The sequence below is a fragment of the Lepidochelys kempii genome, chromosome 4 (genome assembly GCF_965140265.1).
Source record: "Lepidochelys kempii isolate rLepKem1 chromosome 4, rLepKem1.hap2, whole genome shotgun sequence".
Taxonomy (NCBI): domain Eukaryota; kingdom Metazoa; phylum Chordata; order Testudines; family Cheloniidae; genus Lepidochelys; species Lepidochelys kempii.
Genome location: NC_133259.1, coordinates 110,075,043 through 110,099,474, shown reverse-complemented (window position 1 = coordinate 110,099,474; position 24,432 = coordinate 110,075,043). Strand labels below are relative to the sequence as shown.

At 41.8% G+C, this 24,432-nt stretch overlaps 1 protein-coding gene across 2 annotated transcripts in view; it reads right to left on the bottom strand.

Annotated features, from left to right (window-relative positions):
* The window catches only part of FAM184B (family with sequence similarity 184 member B), a 92,993-nt gene that overhangs the window by 53,099 nt on the left and 15,462 nt on the right, over positions 1-24,432 (bottom strand). For both annotated transcript variants that reach the window (XM_073342435.1, XM_073342436.1), the window contains exon 2: positions 181-951. In XM_073342435.1, coding sequence (XP_073198536.1) covers positions 181-951 — 771 coding nt within the window. The remainder of the gene's footprint in view (positions 1-180; positions 952-24,432) is intronic.

Here is a 24,432-nt window from a genome sequence, read left to right as displayed (position 1 = left end):
CTCCGAAACTCTGTCAGTTAATTAAGTTTCTCCCTCTTGCCTTACACTTCTCTAGTGCTTACAAAGCACTTAACTCAAAGGGCTATTTATAGAAAGAAAAAACGCTTTTATAAAACAGAATTTTAAAGATTTAGTAATTTGCTACTTTATAGGCAGATGGATCAGCATCTCCCATTCTACCTGCATCTTCTCCTTCAGCTTCTGGGAATGCTTCTTCAACTCATTTATCTTCTGGCCTTTCACCTCCAGCTCAGCTTCCAGCTTCTTCGCCTGCTGCCGCAAAGCAGCTTCCTGGGCCTCAGAGCTTTTCTTCTGCTCTGTTGCTCTTTGCTGGCACTGTTGCTGTGTATCGGCCACTGACTGCTGCATGGCTTTTTTCAAAGTCTCTTTTTCTTTCTTGTAAGAGGCTTGTAGTTTGCTGGCTTTCTGAGCATATTCTTCAGTTATTTTCTGGTTCTCCCTCTTGAGGTTTTCCATTTCATTAATTAGAGCCCGCAACTCTATGCTGCATTTTTCATCTATTGTCTCCTTTTTATCCAATTTATCTTGCCTAAATGGCTTACATTCATTTACCAGGCTCTCGGACTCCTGGTTGAAATGTTGAGGCTTGTTTTCAAAGTCTGTCTTTGAATCTAGCATCTCCTTGGAAAGGGTAATGATCGTTTCAGTATGTTTTGCCTCTGTTCTGAATGCCTTCTCTTCCACCTGCTTCTTGCACATGGTAAATTCTACTAAGGTTTCCTCCTTTAGCCTTGTGTGTTGCTCCAGTGTATCTTCAAGGGTCTGAATATGCTTTCGTAGCTCCTGCTCTTCTCCTACTTTACATTTATATTGGAGAATGGTTTCCCTTGTCTCAGCAAGGATGCGCTGAATTTCCTCTTGATGGGCTTCTTTAAGAGCCTGTATACTGGCCTCATGCTCATCATTTTTAGTGTTCAAAGCATATATCACCTATAGACCAGGAATAGAATATTACAATATGTTTTAATTTATGGTATTAAAGATTTCAGCAGTTGTATTCATCAATGTATTAAATTAATGTCTAAGATGATGATCACTACAGTTAAATGTAAATTGTTCCTTACTAGCAAGGAGAAAAAAGTGAAAATAACAGGCAGACACACCTCAAGTGCAAATTAGAAAGCAACATAGGTGAAGGGAGGAAAAATGACCCTGAGTTTAAGATAGGAGACTGAGACCTGGGAAATATAGGGTCTCTTCTGGACTCTAGCAAAGATTTCCTCAGACAACTTTGGCAAGTCACTAAGGACAAAATTTTCAGGAGTGTCCACTGTACCTAATTCAAAACACAGGCCTGATTTCCAGAGGTGCTGAGTTCACACAAATCCATTTGAGGTCAATGGAAGCGCTGGTTGCACAGTGCTGCAGAAAATCAGGTTTTGGCTGGCTCAAGTTGAGCATTCAACAGCTGAGAAATAAGTGGCCACTTTTAAAATTGTTGGTCTTAAACTTTCTGCAATTTACTTTGCTCAGTCTATAAAATGGGGAGCGATAATCCTCTTCTCTCAGGGCTGATTATGCTTCACTCAATATTTGTAAAGTTTATCCATATGGAAGGTACTACATAAATTCTTATTCATATGGAAAATACTATATAAATACAAAATATTATTATTATTTTGAAATATCTATTAAAAATCTACAGTGGGTTGGAATGAAGGGTAGATTCATAGAATTTTTGCCTGAGCTGGTAAATTTGCATGATGAGCTTGCAAGGCTGTTATATGTGACTGCAAAATATTTAGTATTCTCTTTGAAGAGATACTTGAAGCCTAATCCCATTCCCAGCAAAATCAATGGGAATTTTGCCATTGATCTTCAGGGACCAGGATCAGGCCCATGGGATGTAACTGATTGTTATAAATATTTTCATCTTTATTTTGTTATAGATGTTTTCTTTATTTTCTGCTTCAAGCTTTGATGTATCCCAGTACTGTTAATAACAGTCACCCCCCTAAATGTCAAACAGACTGATTTAATACATTCAAAATCCCTTGTGATGCTGTAAGTCATCCTGTAGTATGTAAAATTTATGCATCAGCATACTCATGTTATTTACTGTTAGTGGCTTTCTGAACGGATTGAGCTAGAGGAATTTGTTAGGACTAATGCATAGGTAATTGTGTTTGAAATGTATAAAGGTCAGTACTGAACTGTGCTGCTACCAACATACACTACAGAAATATAGATGTAGTCATTTAGTATCCATATGTCCGCCCACTAAAAGCCCTACAGGTGACATCTATGTTAGTCAGATACATGTGTCTGGTTATAATGTTTTCCATGGATTTTTGGTTTCCTTCTGTTTATTAGTGGCTCCCTTTTCTGTATTTATTGGCTAACGTATAGTTTCTGGCACTATCAGAGACAGGATCCTGGCATAAATGGACTGGTCTACTCTGGCCTGGCTGTTTCTGGATCCCTTTGTGAAATAGGATGTCTTTTCTCATTAAGCATGTGCATACAAAGTGATGGCATAAAAATATAGAATGGTGTCAAGACTCAAATAGGATATTAATTAATATATTGACATATGCCTGGAGTTTCCTGCTTTTATTTTTCATATCAAAAGTTCAAAGCTCATAGCTCTACATAAATATCTGGGACTACATACAATGTATGCTAGAGATTATGGGCCTGACCAGAGCCCTGTGAGATCAATGGCAAGAATCCCAATGGGCTTTTGACCACTCATTTATAGCCAACACTAGCCTCAAATGCATGCATCTAGAGTCAGGATCACATCCAACTCTTTGGTCACAGTATGATCCCAGTCCTGCAATCCTTGCTCAATCCTCAGGCAAAACATCAACTGAGAGATCATGAGGAGCTTTGTCTAAGTAAGAACTGCAGGTCTGGGGCCTATATTTTGTACACCTTAAGAATATCTTCAGATTTCTTCCAGATACTTTGTTGGTAACATGAGTCTGTCTGGTCACATGTAAGAGTTTTCTGTGCTATCCATAGTAGTATTTTATATATTCCATAGTGTGACATTCACACATTGGACTTCAGCCTTCAGCTATCCATTAAAAAAAAAAATAAGCAGACATGCAACTACCTCCTGCAGAATGTAACCTCATGCCCTGCTAATATTCAAGTCCATGGAGGGGCCTTAATAAAAATAACACAAGTACAGCAGTATCTGGGTATATTTCTGGATAAATATATGACAACAGACAGTGATAGAATCATATTCCCAGAGCCAAGCAAACCAACAGCCAAAAGTCTTTTGGCCATTATCTCAATTTAGACATATATTTTAGCTTTGTATTACATCTTGTTAATTCTACCCTGTTATTTTTAACTGTTTTTCAATGAAACAGAAATGCTTGGAAGAACTGAGCAGATTCTTTCTCCTCTGAAAGTGCTAACCTAAGTCAGTTTGGGAACATATTTAATTATTCTATAGTCTGCTTGAAAAATAGGGGGAAGGGATTCATTCCATCCATGTATTTTGGCAATGACCAAAGTAACTTGTTCGGGTAACCCTTCGATTAATAGGGTCCTGACTTTCACTCGCACCTTAATGCTGAGTCCCTGTCTTGAATTCTAGTGTGCCGCCACTACTTGCCTCCTATTCAGTTGTGTTGTTGGTCGCCGTTGAGCTTGGGCTGCTCCTTGCCCCCTACTGGCTATTGTGAAATTGGGCTTGAGAGGAACCCAAACTCCAATGAAGGTCAGAGCAGGTACAAAGGAATGGGAGTCAACCTGCGCTAGTGGGAATAGCCAACGTTGTAGTTGGTTCCATTGCCCAAAAGGCTGGGAGACAATGGCTTATCTACCCATTGTGGCCATTTAGAAATTATTGGTATCCTGTCTTTTATTGGTGACTAGAACCACTATGCAGGTATAATTTTGATTTAAATATTGTTAGGTTTAAGGGCATAACATTTTCAAAAGTGACGAGTGGTTATGGGTACCTCAGTTTTTGGGTACTCAAATTGAAATGACTTAAAGGATATTGATCTTCAGAGAGCAGGTGCTCAGCACTTTCTGAAAATGATCCTCAGATTGGAGGCCCAAAATCATTAGTCTTTTGAGAAAATTTAAGCCATTAATCTTATAAACAGTTAAACTTGCCTAAATAAGAAAACAAAAATCAATTTTTGTTAAATGCTAATGCCCAAAGACATCCAAGCCCCGTAATAAAAATGGTAATTGACAACAATGTCCCAACTCTAAAAATAACATAAAATAATAATAATACCTTTAGAACTCCCAAAAATATAAAACTAAGCCCAGCAAAAGAAACCCACATAGATAAATTGAAAAAGAAAATAAAAAAACATTTTAGCCTTGCCCCAGAATAATCATTCCAAAGTCATGGGCTTTGGACGGAGAAGCCTCTGTGTGCACTGTGAGATGCTCTAACCCAATCAATCAAAAATGCTGTCATAGAGGGTATGGGAAGCAGTCAGGTGGACTGGTCCTGTTATTTATAGCTCAATATACCAGAAGGAAGACGCTAAAGCATAATTGCTGAACTGTAAGCCACCAGGTGCAGTTACTGGAGCAAAGGTATCATCAGCTAACCTGGTGAAAGCCTCTGTGGAACTGCACTGCAGCATCCTAGTTGCAGTTTAAGTGGTTTTCAACGGCAACCCTAAATAGCCAATCAGTGTGGTGTGACAGCAAAGACTGAACCACCTTGACCTGCAGCGATGATTATATTGTTCTTTGAATCACCAGCATAATATCTAGGCTACTGCTGCCATAGCAATTCTCCAAAGGTATGTGTGCACTAAGAAATTTCTTACCTATTTTTCTGCTATTGAGCAGAGTTAGATGACATGCTGGTAAAAAACACTGGCACACAATATACACCAAAGCATTACCAGTGCAATGGATAATAAACCTTAATACTCCCACTTTATTATTTGATTTCTCTAAATCATTTGCTTTCTGTTATTAAATCTGGTAATTAAAAATGGTAATTAAAAGAAAAATCGAATTTCACCTCAGCAGTGGAGATGGGGTTAACTGGCTCACTGTGGAAAAAAGCTGATTTGTGTTTACAGAGAAGTGTCAGGCACATTATTCTTGTAGGAACCTGAATGCCAGCAATGAAGGTGCTGTTCCAGCAGGTTGCTTCATTAGCTGGATAAAATTTGTCAGAGCGAGGTGTTAGGAAAGAGATGAGAATCAAAGGAGAATAAAATCATAAGTGATTGTGATACTAGAGGCAATCAGCATTCAAAAATATGTTTTTAGGCTTGGAAGGACTAGATTTTTGTTAGTAAATGTTGATTTCACTGTACACACACAAACTGATGAAAAATTTTTCCATTAATTAATACTCAAAATATACAGCTAGACACAGTAAGAAAAATGCTGCTTGAGATCTCATTAGTTTGATTTAAGGTGTTTTACTTTTTCATACGATGTTGACAATTTGTATTTTAACAGCTATTAAGCTTTAACATTTTGAATCCCAACATCTATAGTCATTCAGTAATTATTGTCTGATTCCCATGTTGTCCAACCCCCATAATTTCCTACAACTGAGAAAGCTTAAATTGATGAAAATAGAAAAAAAATGCTTATAGAGAAACATTATATTATACACCGGTTTCAGAGTAGCAGCCTTGTTAGTCTGTATTCGCAAAAAGAAAAGGAGTCCTTGTGGCACCTCTCTAAGGTGCCACAAGGACTCCTTTTCTTTTTATATTATACATATTGAAGTCTGCGAAACCTAAATATGTTCATTAACACCTGCCTAGCACCTGTCAGGAAAATATACCAGTTTAAACTAGAGTTGTTGATTAATCGGAGTTAACTCATGTGATTAACTAAAAAAAATTAATCGTGATTAATCACAGTTTTACTCGCACTGTTAAACAATAGAATACCAATTGAAATTTATTAAATATTTTGGACGTTTTTCTACATTTTCATACATATTGTATTCTGTGTTGTAATTTAAAACAAAGTATTAATCAAACATATTTTTATAACAAATATTTGCACTGTAAAAATGATAAACAAAAGAAACAGTATTTTTCAATTCACATCATACAAGTACTGTTGTGCAATCTCTTTATCGTGAAAGTATAACTTACAAATGTAAAATTTTTTTGTTACATAACTGGACTCAAAAACAAAACAATGTAAAACTTCAGAGCCTACAAGTCCACTCAGTCCTACTTCTTGTGCAGCCAATTGCTAAGACAAACAAATTTGTTTACATTTACAGGAGATAATGCTGCCTCTTCTTATTTACAATGTCACCTGAAAGTAAGAACAGGTATTTGCATAGCACTTTTGTAGCCGGCATTGCAAGGTATTTACGTGCCAGATATGCTAAACATTCGTGTGCCCCTTCATGCTTTTGCCACCATTCCAGAGGACATGCTTTCATACTGATGACGCTCTGGTTTCCCACATTCTGCCATATATTTCATGTTACAGCAGTCTCAGATGGGTTTCAGAGTAGCAGCCATGTTAGTCTGTATTCGCAAAAAGAAAAGGAGTACTTGTGGCACCTTAGAGACTAACCAATTTATTTGAGCATAAGCTTTCGTGAGCTACAGCATCCGATGCATCCGATGAAGTGAGCTGTAGCTCACGAAAGCTTATGCTCAAATAAATTGGTTAGTCTCTAAGGTGCCACAGGTACTCCTTTTCAGTCTCGGATGGGGGAGGTTTAGATTGGATATTAGGAAAAACTTTTTCACTAAGAGGGTGGTGAAACACTGGAATGCGTTACCTAGGGAGGTGGTAGAATCTCCTTCCTTAGAGGTTTTTAAGGTCAGGCTTGACAAAGCCCTGGCTGGGATGATTTAACTGGGAATTGGTCCTGCTTTGAGCAGGGGGTTGGACTAGATGACCTTCTGGGGTCCCTTCCAACCCTGATATTCTATGATTCTATGATAACCCAGCACATGTTTTTCATTTTAAGAACACTTTCACTGGAGATTTTTTAAAGATAGCTACAGCACTCAACCCAAGGTTTAAGAATCTGAAGTGCCTTCCAAAATCTGAGAGGAATGAGGTGTGGAGCATGCTTTCAGAAGTCTTAAAAGAGCAACACTCTGATGCGGAAACTACAGAACCCGAACCACCAAAAAAGAAAATCAACCCTCTGCTGGTGGCATCTTACTCAGGTAATGAAAATGAACAGTCAGTCTGCACTGCTTTGGATTGTTATCGAGCAGAACCCATCATCAGTATGGACGCATATCCCCTGGAATGGTGTTTGAAGCATGAAGGGACATATGAATCTTTAGCGCATCTGGCACGTAAATATCTTGCGATGCTGGCTACAACAGTGCCATGAGAATGCCTGTTCTCACTTTCAGATTACTTGTGAACAAGAAGCAGACAACATTATCTCCTGCAAATGTAAACAAATTTGTTTGTCTGAGCGATTGGCTGAACAACGAGTAGGACTGAGTGGACTTGTAGGCTCTAAAGTTTTACATTGTTTTATTTTTGAATGCTGGGGGTTTTGTACATAATTCTACATTTATAAGTTCAACTTGCATGATAAAGAGATTACACTACAGTACTTAGGTGAATTGAAAAATACTATTTCTTTTGGTTTTTTTACCGTGCAAATATTTGTAATAATAATAATAATAATATATATATATATATAAGTGAGCACTGTGTACTTCGTATTCTGTGTTGTAATTGAAATCAATATATTTGAAAATGTAGAAAACATCAAAAATATTTAAATAAATGGTATTCTATTATTGTTTAACCGTGCGATTAATCGTGATTAATTTTAATCACTTGACAGACCTCGTTTAAACCAGACATAGATTTACAAAGTTATGCAAACTCTTCACAGCATGCGGAGGGGACAAACTTCAAATACTAACTAGTTAGATATCTGTTCACTGAGGTCAGGTGATTGCATCATCTCTGTTTCCATCTCTGTTTCCAGAGACAGCATCTCTCACCTCCACCGATGGCAGCTAAGTTTGTCACCATGAACTCTACATTGTCTACTGTCCAAGCAGATTACAGAAGAGCATATTTTATTATGTCAGCCTGAAAGGAGTTACTTTCCAAAAATAATGCAATGAGTTTTGAAGCAAAGTCTCCCTTAGTAAAAGGACAGGCTCCATCTTCCTCTCCCGGTGTTCTAGATATAACTATATAAATGGTACAAAACAAAACCAACTAATACATTTCACAAATATCCCAAATAAATATTTTAATAAATGTCCACACCGACATCCTTTTCCCATATTCTTTATTCATATTCAAGCAGAAGGAAGATATTCTTATGATGAAGGCACAGGTCTGAGATTCAGAAGTTCTGGATTTGCCATTGCAGTACTTTTATGCCAATGGACCTTCACTGGTTTCAGTGGAGTTCCACTCATATGAACTTGGAATAGTGCAGTGGTGAATCAGACTCCGGAGTTCTATTCCTGGCTCCTCCACAACTTCATGTATAATCTTAGGCAAGTCATCTAGGCCCCGATCCTCAAGAGTTATTTAGGCACCTAAATACTTTTGAGGATGTGGGTCTTAGTCCCTCTTTGCTTCAGTTTCTTGACCCGTAGAACAGGAATAAGATTTCCTTTCTTCACATGGGGTGTTGTGAGGATACATTCAAGTGCTGTAAAGGGCTTTGACATCATTAGGAGGAATTTTTAACTTCCTGCCTTGGTATGTTGGGTGCTGCTGCTGCGCACTGTTAAAATTTCTCTGAATTTCAATCTGGAGGGTCACCTCAGTCCACATCATTGCAGTTCAATGGTGGGTGAAATTAGTTTTATACACAAATAGGAGCAAATTCAGACCTGATGTATCCAAATGCCACATCACTGGCCTATAGTCTGTAATTCAATACAATTCCTTTGCAATATTTTTAAAGCGCTTTGGCTCAGAACCTAAAGACACACACAAAGGATACATCTACACTGCAGCTGGGAGGGTGCTTCTCAGTTGAAGTAGGCAGATATGGACTAGCTCCACTCCAGCTAGTGTGCTAAAAAGGCAGTTTATCCAGGGGTAGCATGGCAGGAGGCTTGGGCTAGCTGCCCCCCTATGTACACAGAGGTCCAGGTGGGTTTGTACTTTGTTGACTAGTCCAAACTGCTGCATGTGCTACCCCAGCTATCCTGCGAGCAGAGCTAGCATGTCTGTGTCTGCTCAAGCTGGGAATGGGAAGCATGATCCCAGCTGCAATGTAGACATACCCATAGGTAGCGTTATGCTCATGAATAGTCCTACTGAATAATGGTAAAGTGACTCATGTTTGTATTTGCAGGATTGAGGTCCTTGAAGTACTGTCAATCTCAAGCATTCAAAAACTATGAGTCAGTCCCCCAAATCATGAGGTATTTTATAATAAATGTGGGGTGCTTTTTACTTGCCTTCTGGTTTCTGAACCTTTAGGATGAACTCGGGTCATGTTTTCAAGTTTCCCTTTGTAACAATGAAGGCTAGAAACTTATTTTTTAATTCTCCTGAAATCTCTTGATTCCAAAATCTACAGAAAAAAATTACCTAATATCACAAGAGTTGGCAACACTGCTTTGAACATGCAGGTTGACAGGTTATATAAACTCAAGTCACTATTACTACATCCATGAGAGAGATTTTGTAAAGTACAATTCCACTTGTATATAAGAAACAAACACAGTTCACTCTCTGACCGTAGTTCATAGCTCACTTACTTGCCTATAGTACAGGGGTGGGCAAACTACTCCCCGTGGGTGAGATCCGGCCCGCCAGCCATTTTAATCTGTCCCTCAAGCTCCCGCTGGGAAGCGGGGTCTGGGGCTTGCCCCACTCTGGCGCTCCAGCCGGGGTGCGGGGTCGGAGGCCACTCTGCGCGGCTCCCGGAAGCAGCGGCATGTCCCCACTCCAGCTCCTACATATAGGGGCAGTCAGGGAACTCCACTCGGCACACTGCCCCCACCCCAAACGCCGCCCCCACAGCTCCCATTTGCTGGGAACCACGGCTGGGAGCTACAGGTGTGGCACCTGCAGACATGGCAGTGTGCAGCAGAGCCGCATGGCTGTGCCTCCGCGTAGGAGCCAGAGTGTGGGGGACATGCCACTGATTCCGGGAGCTGCTTGAGGTAAGCGCCATCCAGAGCCTGCACCACTGAGCCACCCCCCGCCCCGCCCCAGCCCTGACCCCCCTCCCACGCTCGAAACCCCTTGGTCCCAGCCCAGAACACCCTCCTGCACCCCAAACCCCCAGCCCCACCCCAGAGCCCGCACCCCCAGCCTGAGCTCTCCCACCCTCCCGCCCCCACCCCAATTTCATGAGCATTCATGGCCCACCAATTTCTATACCTAGATGTGGCCCACAAGCCAAAAAGTTTTCCCACCCCTGCTACAGTAGATTAAAACTTTTCCATCATTGTCCATTAACGTTATCGTGAATCTACACTGATCTTAGTGGTATTGACTTCCATTTACCAACACATAATGAAGCAATCTTATATTAAGCCTTTATCCATCAACCAACACATTATTAAAACTATTCTAGTGAAATTTTACCATCAAATTATGTCACTTCATATCCTGGATATTCTGATGTATGCCCTTTTCTCCAGAATGAGCTATCTATTGCTATCAATAATACATATCAGCAGAGGTGCATTAAGAGATTCTAACCATAGAATACTTTGCTTCAGATTACTATTTACTTATTTTGCTATGCCTGTTGCCTAGATTATGCTTCCTCCTTGTTCTTGTTAAGATTTTGGAAAGGTGTGAGAGGGGGAAGAGTATCTTTTTTTTCCCCCATTCAACTGAAATTTTATAAATTAAATTAAAATGTTTTAGCTCACCTAAAGTGCCCCAGAAACCAGACAAGAACATACATTCGTCTCCCTCCTGTGCTCTTTTTGCTTATCTGAGCTGAAATGTTCCTGAACTCCTAAGATTAATATTGGACACACAGTACCCAAGTTGTTTATGTACTCAGCAGTCTATCATTCTGCTAATCACATTAAGGTCTATGAATAAAAGTGAGGCCAGCTGGATGTCTCTTTTGTGAAATATAGACATGTGCTAAATTTGCCCTGTATTGGAAATAGCTGCTCAGCTAGTTTAAGAATTTGCAAAGTAAAAATGTATTGCAGTAATGGTATTTTTAAGTTTCCAGGGAAGGGGAGGTAGTGAAAAAGGCACCACCAATAGAGTATCCAAATAATTTCAGGAAAGGAAAAATAAATCATAGAATCAGAAGGTCTAATCCAGGACACAGAGTCTTCTGTGCCCTCCACAGCCTGCCTAAATGCATACTGTGTGGGTGGGATTAGCCTTTGGGGATGTGTGACAGTGTTTATGCAGCCTCAAGTTCCTCCCCATATCCAGAGGTAGAGTCACAAATTCTAACCACCATAACTCTGGGCAGATGCAGTGCCAGGACCCAAGGAGTGGGCCTTTCATGGATGACTGACAGTTAGCTGGGAAATCTCAAAGAAGAAAGTTCCATTTCAGAACTGTGAGCAAGGAATTCTATCAACAAGACAGCTTAGATGAGACCCCCTGGAACTCACAGTGAGGAAAGACAGAAAGCGAAACTCCAGCAATTCCCTCTTCTCTCACAAACAGCTCTCCCTGCATAATAAGCATTTATTTTTGAACAGCAAAGGCTCTGGTCCTTCTCTGTTCCCACAGAGCAGGCAGAAAGCCCTACAGAGAGGGAAGATCAGGATGGATGGATGACTTCTCAGAGGCAGGAAGCTCGAGTTCTCCACTCATCTCCGCTCCATGATTTACTCCTTTGACTTTTGTGCACTGAGGATTTAGTCAGACCAGAGTGCAGCCACTTCATGTGGTCCAGTAGCGTTTATGGAGCTCTTCCCACCCTGTAAAGCAAGGTAGGAACTGGACACACAAATTAGGGACAGAAATTAGCCATCCTGTCAATACCTCTGCCAGTGCAGGATTCCTACATAAATCACTGTGGAACAGCTTTTTACTTCCTTCCTCCCAGATATTTTTCAGTATTACAGTTTTCCAGGTTTCTCCTTCCCATTCAATAGCCACATTTTGGATTAGTTTTCTCCACATGCGTTCGCATGCAGTTTTCTAAGCTGAATTCAGTTTTGTTGCTTTCTGTCCATATTTCCCCCTCTGCAGTTCCTTTTGTTTTATTTCTCTTCCCTCACTGGTGTTTGTGATTCCACATGACCTAGTATCATCTATGACTTTTCTTAACTTTTCTCACTTCCATATAATTAATTAAGGTGTTAAATAAGGCAAGATCCCTGTAGCATCCACCTCTCCACAACTTGATATGTGGCTGTTTATCATTATCTTTTGTTTACCGTTCTTAAGCCAGGTTTCAATTCATGTGGCAGTGCCCTTATCCAAACTAGTTTGAATTCATTTGACAATAACTAAAGTACTATGAAAGTGGAAGAAAAAGCAACTTGTATTATCATTAAATGAAATATATTTCCTTTTTTTTGCTCTGGTAATTACTGTGGTTAATCAAACTGAGCCTCAACATATTTACCAAGCTAAGTCCTAAGTAAAAATATGGTCATTGAAGTCAGATAGAGATTATTTTGCTGTTGCATTTAGTTAAACTGATGGGTTTAATAAACACAAATAGAATCTTTAATCATCTGGAATTAGACTAAAATCAAAGGGGTCTGCATTGTTTCGCTGTAAATACACTGCATTTTCGCTAATGTGTACATAGCACACAGTGGATGCTACCTTCCCCTAAATAAACCGTACGTGGCATCCAACAGTCAAGGCTGGTCTGGGAGGTGTGACTTGCATCACATCACTAGAGTATTATGGCTATTTGGAAAGGGTGCTGTCTCTTGGAAGTCAAGGACTGGGGTGCAAGATAGATGCACACTCCTCACAGAATTAGATGAATGCTGCTTATTCATTTAGCCACAGTGGGAACTGACTGAAGATGCTTTCCGTTAAACATTTATTGCTTTGCTGGATGAACCACAGTGCTATAATTCTCACTTGCTTTTGCATGGGGAGGAAAGATGAACCTGTGGTTAAGACACAGGACTGGGAATCACACGATGACGGTTTTACTGGTTCTGCCAGGGATTTCCTCTGAACTTGGTCAAGTCCTTTAATCTTTCTCCAGCTTCCCTACCTGTAAAAAAGGGCATCATCTCATAGGCTTTGTTGTGAGACTAGAGCCTGGTCAACATGCAGTTTTTATACAGGTGTGGGTTAGGTACAGTCCCTAGTGTGGATGCAATCGTACTGATACAAAGGTGCCTAATACTCTTACAGTTTGTTCCCCTTTCACTACAGTAATAAGCTCTACCAGCACCTTTATAGAGGTATAACTACATCCACACTTGGAGGGCTGTAGGACTTTAACAATACCTCTGTGGGCTTCTCTACACTACAAATACCTTTCTGGCACAGCTATACCAGCAGAGACCCCTATCGTAGGTGCAGCATATGCTGGCAGGAGTTTTTCTGCCAGCATAGCTAGCCCCCCTCCCCCTTTCGACCCTGAGACATTAGCTATGCTGACAAAAGCACTCTTCTGTCAGCATAGCTGCTTCTACACTGGGGAGTTTCGCTGGCATAGCTATGCCAATTTTTTCCACACTCCTAGCCACCATAGCTAGGCCGGCAAAACTCTGTAGTGGAGACTAAGGCCGTGTCTACACTACAGAGTTAAGTTGACTTAAGTTCCACTGACGATCATAAACTGCTGTAATTACATCGCTTGCGCGTGTTCACACAACACTCCTTGTGTCAGCAGAGCACGTCCACAGTTGGTATTCTAGCACTAACAGAGAGAGCAGTGCACTGTGGGTAGCTATCCCACTGTGCAAATCACCACCTTCTCCCACTAGGAGTTCTGGGAATGGATTGCAGTGCATCATGGGGGCAGAAAGATCACCTTATGGTGCAGTTTTCTCGGTCCCATAATTCCAAGGGCATCCTACTGCGTTTCGTGCCATTTTTCAGCTGCCCCTGTAAACTGTGTGCCTGCTATCTTTGCCTGAAAGCATGGATCCTGCACCACTCACCAATCTTGGGATAAGCATTATGAACACAATGTGGCTGATCCTGCAGTGTTTCATGAGCTGTGAATCTGAATAGGAATCCATGGTGCCTGCCCTGCTGTGCGCCCTGGAAAGAAACATTTCAAGATTGATGCTGGCATTCATGGAGCAGCTGCACATGGTGGAGCATCGCTGTTGGGCTCAGGAAACAAGCACCAAGTCGTGGGATCGGATTGTGATGTAGGTATGTGAAGGGTTAATGTCTAGCTATTCCACCTGGAAGCAGGCGGGGCACACCCTAACTGTTTCCTAGGAGCAATGCACACATTGCTCTATCCAAGGACAAGGGCTAGATATGAACCCTGAGAACTTGATTGTTTGGACAGCAACTGTGGGAGGTTTCTTTAGCCCGGGCTCAAGGCCTGAGAACCAGGATTGTAGTAGATGGAGGATGGTAACTAAGCATATGAATCAACGTCATACATTCCTTTGTGTAGCAGTGTGTAATGCTTAGGGGGAGAAATATAATAAAAGGAGAAGGTGGAAGGCAGGGGGTGCAGAACAGCCCATCTCCGCTGACCAGCCTGTTTGCTTGCATAAAGCTGTGTTCTGTCTCATCACTGAACCGCAACAGGTATGGGATGATGAGCAGTGGCTGCAGAACTTTCATACGCGTAAAGCCACCTTCCTTGAACTCCGTCCAGAGCTTGCCCCAGGCCTGCGGCACAAGGACACCAAAATGAGAGCTGGCCTAATGGTGGAAAAGCGAGTGGCGATTGCTGTGTGGAAGATGGCAACTCCAGACTGCTACTGGTTAGTCTCGAATCAGTTTGGAGTTGGAAAGTACACTGTAGGGGTTGCAATGTGTGCAGGACCATTAATCACATCCTAGTACGAAGGACTGTGATTCTGGACAATGTGTGGGAAGTAGTGGATGGCTTTGCGGCAATGGGATTCGCTAACTTCAGCGGGCACGTATATCCCAATTTTGGCCCTATATCATCTTGTGATGCAGTACATCAACAGAAAGGGCTACTTCTCTGTGGTATTGTATGCGCTGGTGGGTCACTGAGGTCATTTCACTGACATCAACATGGGATAGTCAGGGAAGGTGCATGTCACGTGCATCTTCAGGACCACTGGGCTATATAGAAAGCTGCATGCAGGGAATTTTTTGCAGACCAGAAGATTCCAATACGGGATGTGGAAATGCCCATAGTGATCCTGGGTGTCCCAGCCTACCCCTTACTCTCGTGGCTCATGAAGCCATGCACCGGAAACCTTGACAGCAGCAAGGAGCGCTTCAACAACAGGTTCAGCAGGTGCATTTGGCAGATTAAAGGCTTCCTGGCCCTGCCTTTGTGGCAGGCTAGACTCAGTGAAGAAAATATTCCCATGGTCATAGCAGCCTTCTGTGCTCTGCATAACATTTGTGAAGTCAAGGGGGAAAAGTTTCCTGGGGTGGAGCATTGAGGTGGATCACCTGGCGACTGATTTTGACACCAGACACCAGGGCTATTAGAGGGGCTCACCAAGGGGCTATTCAAATCAGGGAGGCTTTGAAGCAGCATTTTGACAATGAGCCCCAGTAATGTGTCTTTCTGTAATTAATTGAGCCAGACTTTGTTTACTTGCCACATTGAATGACCCCTGTAATGATTCCTGGCTGAGCATTAATTGTAGTCTGCAAATGTGGCGATTCCCATTGTGTATGAATTTCTATTGCAACCATCCTCAAATAAAGAATCTCTGTCTTTGTAAGACTCAATTTTTATTTAACAGCAATACACAAATTAACATTTCTTACAAGGGACATGATAGTGAACAGCACTCTCTGAAGTAAGGATCTCACAGCAGTGTGTAAGTCCAGCTGTCATTACGGAAAATATCCCTAGGGGTGGAGTGCAAGGGGTACTGCATCGGGCCGGGAATGTGAGAGGAATGTGTGAGTGTGGGAGTTTGGGGAGGGCAAGGAAGGCAGTTCTGTACAGGCTGCAGGAGGAATCAAGCACTCCTATGTTTCACCTGCAGTCAGGGACCTCAGCATCTCCATGAGCTTTATTATCCACTCCTGAACCTGTATTATCTGCTGCTGGTCCTGTCTCCACTTCTGTCTATCCTGTTCTAGTTTTTTGTTTATTGTCTCTCTCCACACTCTATGCTCACTATCGGCCTGATCTGATGATGGCAGCACTTCGTGAAACTGTGTCCTCCTTACTCCTTCTCATTTGCTTCCTTATCTGGCAGAAGCGCTCCGCCAGTGTGTAGAGGCTGGCCCTCAAGGGCACATCTACGGAAGCAAAAGAAAAGAATCAGTACTGTGTGTGCACTCACAGTCTTGAATCATAAAAGCTACATACTTTCTCACTTTCCCTTGGAAAGCATGCAGCACGGCCACACCACTAAACATGGCGAGTTCAGTCCGGGAGGAGGGGTGCAAGACAGGACAAAGGATCTGCATGGTTTCAGCAGAAGGGGATCAGTACATGCGCCTGGGGAGACTATTCTGAATATTGGCACTGTTTTCCACAGATGGGGGCGATTGAAGCTGAAATCACATGACTGAGGGTAACTGAAGATGCCAGGGTGCATCTTCTGCATGTGTGCAGCTTCAGAGTGGGTCCCTATGCTGCTCACCTGTGTGCTGTTTTGGTTCCTCTGGAAGTAATTGCCGATTCGCACGGCAAAGTTTCCTACAATGGGAGAAGAAACAAAGCAGCTCTGTCAAGGAACCTTCGGCAGAGGATTGCAGAGTATCTGCAGGAAGGTTTCCTAGAGATCTCTATGGAGGATTCCTTGGAGCTCTTGATGTACATTAACAAACTTTTCCACGGGGCCCCCACTGTGTAGCTGCACAGGGGAATGCGATGCAGATACAAATAGTACCTAGTGTTGTTAATTTCTATCCCTTCTCCCACGTGCACCATGTAACGAAATAAAGGACACCTCTACCTCATATAACTGTGCACTATCAAAGAAAAATGAGTACTTACTAGAGCTCCCCTTTCCTGCTTCAGGCATGCCAGAGCTGGAGTACTGGGACTGGCTAGACCCCTCCAGAGTCAAAAAGAGGTTCTGGCTCACCACGCATCTGGCTCACATCCTCCTTCAACTCGACTTCTTCATCCACCACTTCATCCCTTAGGGTTGACTCATCTGACCACTGCCTCCAGTCCCCCTGAAGTATCCACAGGGCTTATGGCAGTGGAGGTGGGATTGCCACCGAGGATGGCATGCAGCTCTTTGTAGAAGCGGAATGTTATTGGCACCACACCAGAGCAATGGTTGGTCTCCCTTGCCTTCTGGTATGCCTGCCTCAGCTCTTTGGTCTTAGCACAGCACTGCTACATGTCTCTTTTGAGTCCCTTGTCATCCATGACACGAGTAATCTGTTTATAGGTGTCAAAGTTCCTACGGCTGGATCGGAGCTGCAACTGCACAGCCTGCCCTCCCAGCAACTCTGGTGTACTCCAGGCGTGAGCGCGTTTGTTGTGGAAAGCTGAGAGTGCGTTTGCTGCATGGTCAGCTGGGAAGATGCAATGTGAGCTGTCCATGCTGAGCAAACAGGAAGTGTAATTTCAAAAATTCCCAGGGCTTTAAAGGGGGGTGCCTGTGTACCTGGCTGCAGGGCAGTGAAGTAGAAACTGCTTACCAGAGCGGTCATGATGGACATTGTGGGAGACCTCCTGGAGGGCCACTTAGAGTGACTTAAGCAAGCACATTGTCTACACTGACACTGCGTTGCTCTAACTGTGTCACAAAAAGCTCTATGCCACTCTTTGACGTGGTTTTATTGTGTTGGCATATCAGGAGAGTTAAATCAGCGGGAGGAGCATTGTTGTGTGTTCACCTCCACTGTTTTTTTCGATGAAGCCTGACTTTTGTCAACAAAACTGTATGATGTAGACAAGGCCTAAGCCTACAGTTACAGCACAATGTTTGTGTTCAAACAAACCCCAAGTCTATTAATAGTTGTAAGGCACTTTGATGGAACATGGCAAAGTCGCTGGCTGGCTGATACAGCATGGGTATTTCTTTTGAAGAAAAATAGGAATTCACAACTCAAAATAATATGTCTTTTTATATAAACATAGGCTTTGTGATTTAATAACTGTTTAGAATTCATTTTAAAAAGGAAACACTTATTATACAGCAAATTAATTTCGTGTTTCCACCCCATAATATTATAGTTCACTCTCGTTTCACTTAACCTGCAATGAAGGACCCTTTCCACTACTCAACCTTTTTCTGAGCTTCTGTAATTAAGTCTCACAGGGTTACGTAGGAGTTTCCTCAGCAAGCTGTTATCCTTCCAGCTATTCCCACCAGTTTCCTTTTGTCATATGGCCCATTGCTAGACTTCCTCTCAGCACACAGCTTTTCCTGCGAGCTCTGCTCCCTCGACCACAAGCTACCCTTGTGGCTCCTTGCAGGCCCGGGTTCTCAGATACATGCTCTGAGAGGTAAATCAGGCACAGGTGAGACTGAGCCCAAACTCCCTTAAAGGGACCAGCCCACCCTGTGACACAAATGAACAGGGGGGTTTCCTTGAGTATTATATGGATGTGGATGGTCATTCCTCAGTGAGAATTTTGTTACATTATATTTATTTTAAAAGCTATCCCCCCTTTCTCTTCTTCCCATTTTCTTCCTTGCTTTGCATCTCCCACCATTCCCTCTCCCTTCACCAAAACTCTTCAAGAAGGGTTTTGTCTCATTCAAATTCCCCACCTCCATATAATTTTTGAGTAACTATGAATGAGACAGTACAACTATCCATCTTCTCTCAGCTCACTTTATGGCTTTCTTGGCATGGGCTTCATTCACATTCCTCCCTTGTCTCCACACACATTTCTATCCCCATTTCCACCATATAAGCTCAATATAAAAATCTATATGGACAGATTAAATAGATCGACAAATCCTCTTAGGAGGCTGGAAGGACCCGCCAATCCTTTATGCGAGCATTACAAGGCCAGTGCCCCACCGCTTAGTCCCCACCCTGGCCTGCTGTGAACTTTGCAGTATTCTTTGGGGACCAACAAATCCCACTCAAGGCAGTCTCTGCCCTAAGGGCTTACGATATAAGATTACGTGATCCTGCAAACGCTTATCTGTGTGAGTGGACTTTTCACACATGAACAGTCCTACTGAATTCAATTCATGTGTATTGCACACAAAGTTAATCATATCTTCATATGTAGCTGTCTGGATGATTGAGGCCTAAACAAGTGAACAGAGGGTGTGGGAAAAAGTGGAGATAAGCCACTTTAAATACTTAGCTAATACAGTTTCCTTCCCCTAGATACAATATATAAACGATCCCAAACCACCCATCAACCTTGCCATCAGCTCATGGTTAGTTTCTTGTTGGAATCACAGCAGAAGCGACTCTCCAGGAGGGATTTGAATGCCAAAAGGATAGCGGCCTTGTAGCTATTATAATTTAAATAAGAAGCTACTCTCCTCCTTATCCATCCCCATTTACATGCAGGTGTGGCAAATCTGAAGGTATTTCTCATAGGAATTTTGTTTTTAAGATTAAATATTGGGAAAGTAACAGAACATTTTAGATGATGGCAACTTTCATTAATGTGGAATGTTGGGTGTCATGTCTATTTTTATTGCTTTCTGAAGTTTTTGAAGTTTCCCAGTAGGGGCATTTTACTCTGCAGGGACTTTGATTTCTTTAATATTACAGACTGCCTTTAATGAACTGTACTTCCAGCATTCATAAGTGACTTACACAGCATGTCTAATGTAAAACCAGCTCATTTAAATGTCACAGATAAAAATCTATGAAACATTTGTAGCGTAAACTGCCTGAAAAGAAATGGGAATTGTTCTCAAAGAGACGCTGTTTAGATTAAAGCTTTAATCTAAATTCTGATTTTCTAAATTGCTCCCTGCTGTTTAATCAAGAGAAACAATGGGACAGATTATTTTTTTTAATATTGCATTTCTCGGGTGGCTTTATTAATTAAAATTGAAGATCTACTGCAGCTAACTTATGAATTCCCTATATAACTAGCGATGATCTCAGTAAAAATATTCAGGAACCTTAAGTGAAGCACTTCCAATTTCTGTATAAATGCACTGTAAGCTCTGAAGGAAGGAAAAGAAAAACAACTCCCCTGCTATATATAAGAGAATGAAAGAAAGAGCAAGACAGGGTCAGCTCCTCTGGTGGTGGTCTGATCTACACCAGAAGAGTGTTGCTTAGCTACTGCCTTGGAGGGAGTGTGATTAGGGAAATATATGCTTGCCCAGAAATTTCCTTTCTTCAATAGCAAGGTCTAGAGATCTCTAAGGGATTTCCCTGAGTTTTAAAAATTCCTCCACCAAAAGTCTACTCTTATGTTATGAGAGTCAGGGTCTGACTAAACCAAGCACAATGCTTTCACATTAATTAAGATGGAACATTCTTCCCTGGGACCTATTGTCTCCACAGGCCACATCTCTGTATTAAAGATGAGGACAGCTGCAACCTACTTATTTTATGTTATATTCAAGCATACATAGATGTTAGATAAAAACATCAATGTTCTTGCTGGAAGACTGCAACATAACATCACTTTATTTCTTAGAATTCAGAAGGATAACACACATAAACCTAAAAAACAGAGAGAGAGGAAACAGGCTGCTCCCTGAGGCAGTGAGGTACAACTCACTTCACCTTGCTTTTTTCACTCTTTTCAGACTGCCTGTCTGTTAGCTGACGCAGATGACACAGATCATAGAGCTTCCTTCAGAGCCTCCTAACCTGCAAGCAGGACCAGAAAATCCTTCACATTTAAAGTAGGGATGCCAGCTTTGGTTGGATGTATTCCTGGAGGTTTTATCACATGACATAATCTTTAATTAAAGATTAATCTTTAATTCCTGGAGGCTACAGGACAATCCTAGAGGGCTGACAACCCTAATTTATAGTGATTGCTTGTCATTTTACACCACTTTCAAATAAACCATATTTTACTAATGACCTTTGTCTCCTAAGAAGTGGTCAATTTGGCTGGGCAAAGATTTTGGCTAAACAAGGACTAAATGTTCATAATTAACTGTGCATTTAAAGATGTTAACTATAGAAGAATTCCAGGCTGTTTATCAAATTCCCCAAATCCTACTCTAACAGTATTTAAAATTAGGAAATATTTTTTAAAAAGGAGAATGAGAAGGATATGGTCCTATGAGAGTTTGATGATTTGCTGAGGTTTCTGGAATACTGTACCGTATTCTGTGATAATTATTTGGAGCCAGATTTTTAAAAGGTATTTAGGTATCTTAAGTGGAAAATAGGCACCTAGTGAAATTTTCAAAGTTCCTAGGTGCCTACCTTTTAAAAATCTGGCCCTTTGTAGCTAAATATTAACACATGGCAATGATTCTCCACTATTGATAATGTGGCAAATCAGTTCTCTCTCTCTGTGTACTTAGAACTGCTTACTGAGATGCACTAGCTCATATATTTGAAATATAACAATGGCCTTGCCTCTGGGATGTGCACTCCTAAGTAGTTGTTAGATATGGAAAAGGTCTTGCATGGCTTTGCAGAGCATGAGAATAATGCCTTGCATTTCTCTCCGTTGCTACTGAAGAATGGGTAACTACATCTCTATGCTTAAAATTCACATACAATACAACTACCTTAAAACCAAACTTGAACTGGGATGTCAGAAAAGGAAGTGGAAATAAATATGGTCTAAATCCAAGAACATTTCCATTTCCCGTATGTTAACTACCCAAAAGAGCTTTGTAAGATGGAGCTGAACTTATTGGATACTGTAACTGTCAGAGGATTTATGGCGCTATTGGAGATTTTAAGTACTTCTGCAGGAATTTCCCCCAAGATCAATAGCTTATGTGAGATGGTTAAAAAGCATTTTAAAAGGATCCCAAGAGAGCAACTGGCAGAGCATTAAGTCTTTGCTCTGCTAGTCCATTTAGTGTAAGAAGAGGACACTGGGGGCGACCCTCAAATTTTTACTTTTTCTTCAACTCAGTATCAGCAACACATATATTGCCCTGGCTGGTTCAAATCTGCTGCCCTACACCTCAAAGGCAGCGACATAAACAGAGTATTTCATATTTGGGGGAAGGAAGAAATTAGCTCAAAGGGGACACTTGTGAGAAGTAGTCATTGACTCAATGGGAAAGGCATGACTTTGTTCCTGAGATGCTGTACAAACCAGGCTCCAGTCTGCCCTTCAGCAGGCTCTCCTGCACCCGCGGGGAACCTCACAGAGGTCAGTGGCCAGTGTAGAGCCAGCTGCAGTAGTGGGGCCTTAGAAGGCAGTTCTGTGATGTGCTGAAAAAGTAGACACTGCCAACTAACCTGGAAGGCAGGTCCCTTTTCACAATTACTCATGGATATAAATTCTGCTTCTTGCATTTGTTAGGGGACTGTCAGCTGACAATTATGTTTGTTTAAAACAATTGCATAGTGAGCTATAGGCGTTGATATACTTTATTGACCTGGGATTTCATATAAGTGATAAATTTCCCAGGCAGGACATGTGAAATGTGACATGCAACTTTCTCTAACAATAATGGGAGTGGGAGGGACAAGATGGGTGAGGTAATATCTTTTATTGGACCAACTTCTGTTGCTGAGAGAGACAAGCTTTTGGGCCACACAACTCTTCTTCAGGTCCTGGGACCTAACACAGCTACAACTACACTCCATACAATACTGAGAGTTGTGAATCTTATTCTCCTTGCCCGCGAGAGGGACAGAGGGTGCAGCAGGGTGGTGACCTCAGCCCGTGAGGCCACCAGGTCTGACCCTATCACATGAGCCCAAGGCCCATTACCAAAATCCAAGATCATTTACATCTAGGAACTGTTCATTTTCTTCTCTTAACTGCACTGGAAACTGGCCGCGAGTTGTGACGAGTAAGCAACACCACACCAGTACCTCCGTTAGGTCCCAGTGCATTCCTACTTAACCCACTGTGGCCTGCAGGTGCTGAAAGGAAGGCAAAAAATGCTTTGGTCCTCTGCCAATTTGGCCTCTGGGAGAAAAATTTCTTTCCTGAGCTCCGAAAAGAGGTTATTGGCTAGACTCACAGCATCCATCAGGCTGGGTTCCCATTCCTATTTCAGTGGGTAGGGTGGAATGCTGCAAAGAAGTTCCACATGGCCCCTGTGCTGGGCTAAATCCTGAGAGCTGGGGAATGCTGGCCAATCAGCCTACTCTCCGCTAGCTGGCCAAGGGGTGCCAGAGACTCCCATGGGAGGAGCTACCTATTTTCACTCAGCAAGTGCCTCCCTCCCTTGCTACGGGGACTGCCCCCCTTTCACCACTGGCCCCATCAATTTCCACCACCCATTGATATGGTGGACGGCATTTTGCATGGAATGATGCTAAGCCACTAGAGCAGCTTAGAAATCCAATTTAAACAAAAATATTAAGAAACAGCCACAATTCTATCAAGTCTCCTTATCAGTTTAACTAGTAACTCTCACTTCATGACTGTAGATAGATACAAAACACTTTCTGGATGTAAAACTCAAATGTATGTTTATAGGTTTATTTCATCTGTCACTGGAATCAGCCAGCTAAGTAACTCACTCATTGTCCAATTGTAGCCACAACCAAGCAAATGTCTCAAGTTCCAAAGATAATTTAAAGGGAAGGTTTCTCTAGTCTACACTTTTGTAATTGTTTCTGGTATGTTTAGGGGAAATTTAGAAGAGGCAAAGGAAAGAGATAACTTTGAACTGCAGTATGTCCATGAGAGACCAAAAACATCCAAACAGTGGGGATATAGAATTTTAATCCCATAATGAAGACTGGGTATCAAATAGCTTTCTGGCTGTTGTTTTCCTACAATTACTTGCTTATGCAATTTATCTTGTTTTGAGAACAAATGTGAGTAGATTTAGCTGTGCCTGGCCTGAACATAACCGGGAACAAACACAGGATGAACAATTAAAGGAAAGATTGCTCTGACTAGAAATGCATCAGCAAACAAATGAGCTAGCTTCTCTTCCACATACTGAATTATGGTAAAGAGTGTATCCTCTGAGAGTTAATAGGCTGCTCTGTATTCTGTCTCTTTGGAGACAGCAGACTTAATAATTTTGAAGTGTGCAATGAGAAGGTGTCCCCTTTTGTTATAGGCATTACTGCATGCGTGCTCCTCTGTTGGGCCTTAGGTCTGCAAAGAACTTAAGCAAATTCTTAGATTTAAGAATGTGAATAGTCTCATTGACTTAACAGAACTACTCATTTGCTTAAAGTTAACCATAAATTTAAATGGTCTTTGAGTCCAATCATACAAAGTGCTGACCTTCTGAGGCCTTGTCTTCATTAGAGAAAAAGGTGTGTTCTTAACTTGAATTAGGCAAGTTGAGTTAACTAAGGTAGGATACAATCCCAGATAAGACAACACTAGGGTCCCCTGTAGCCTTTAACTTGACCTGCTAACTTGTTTGAAGCCTACAAACTGCCATGTTTTCACCAGGGTTTTACCTC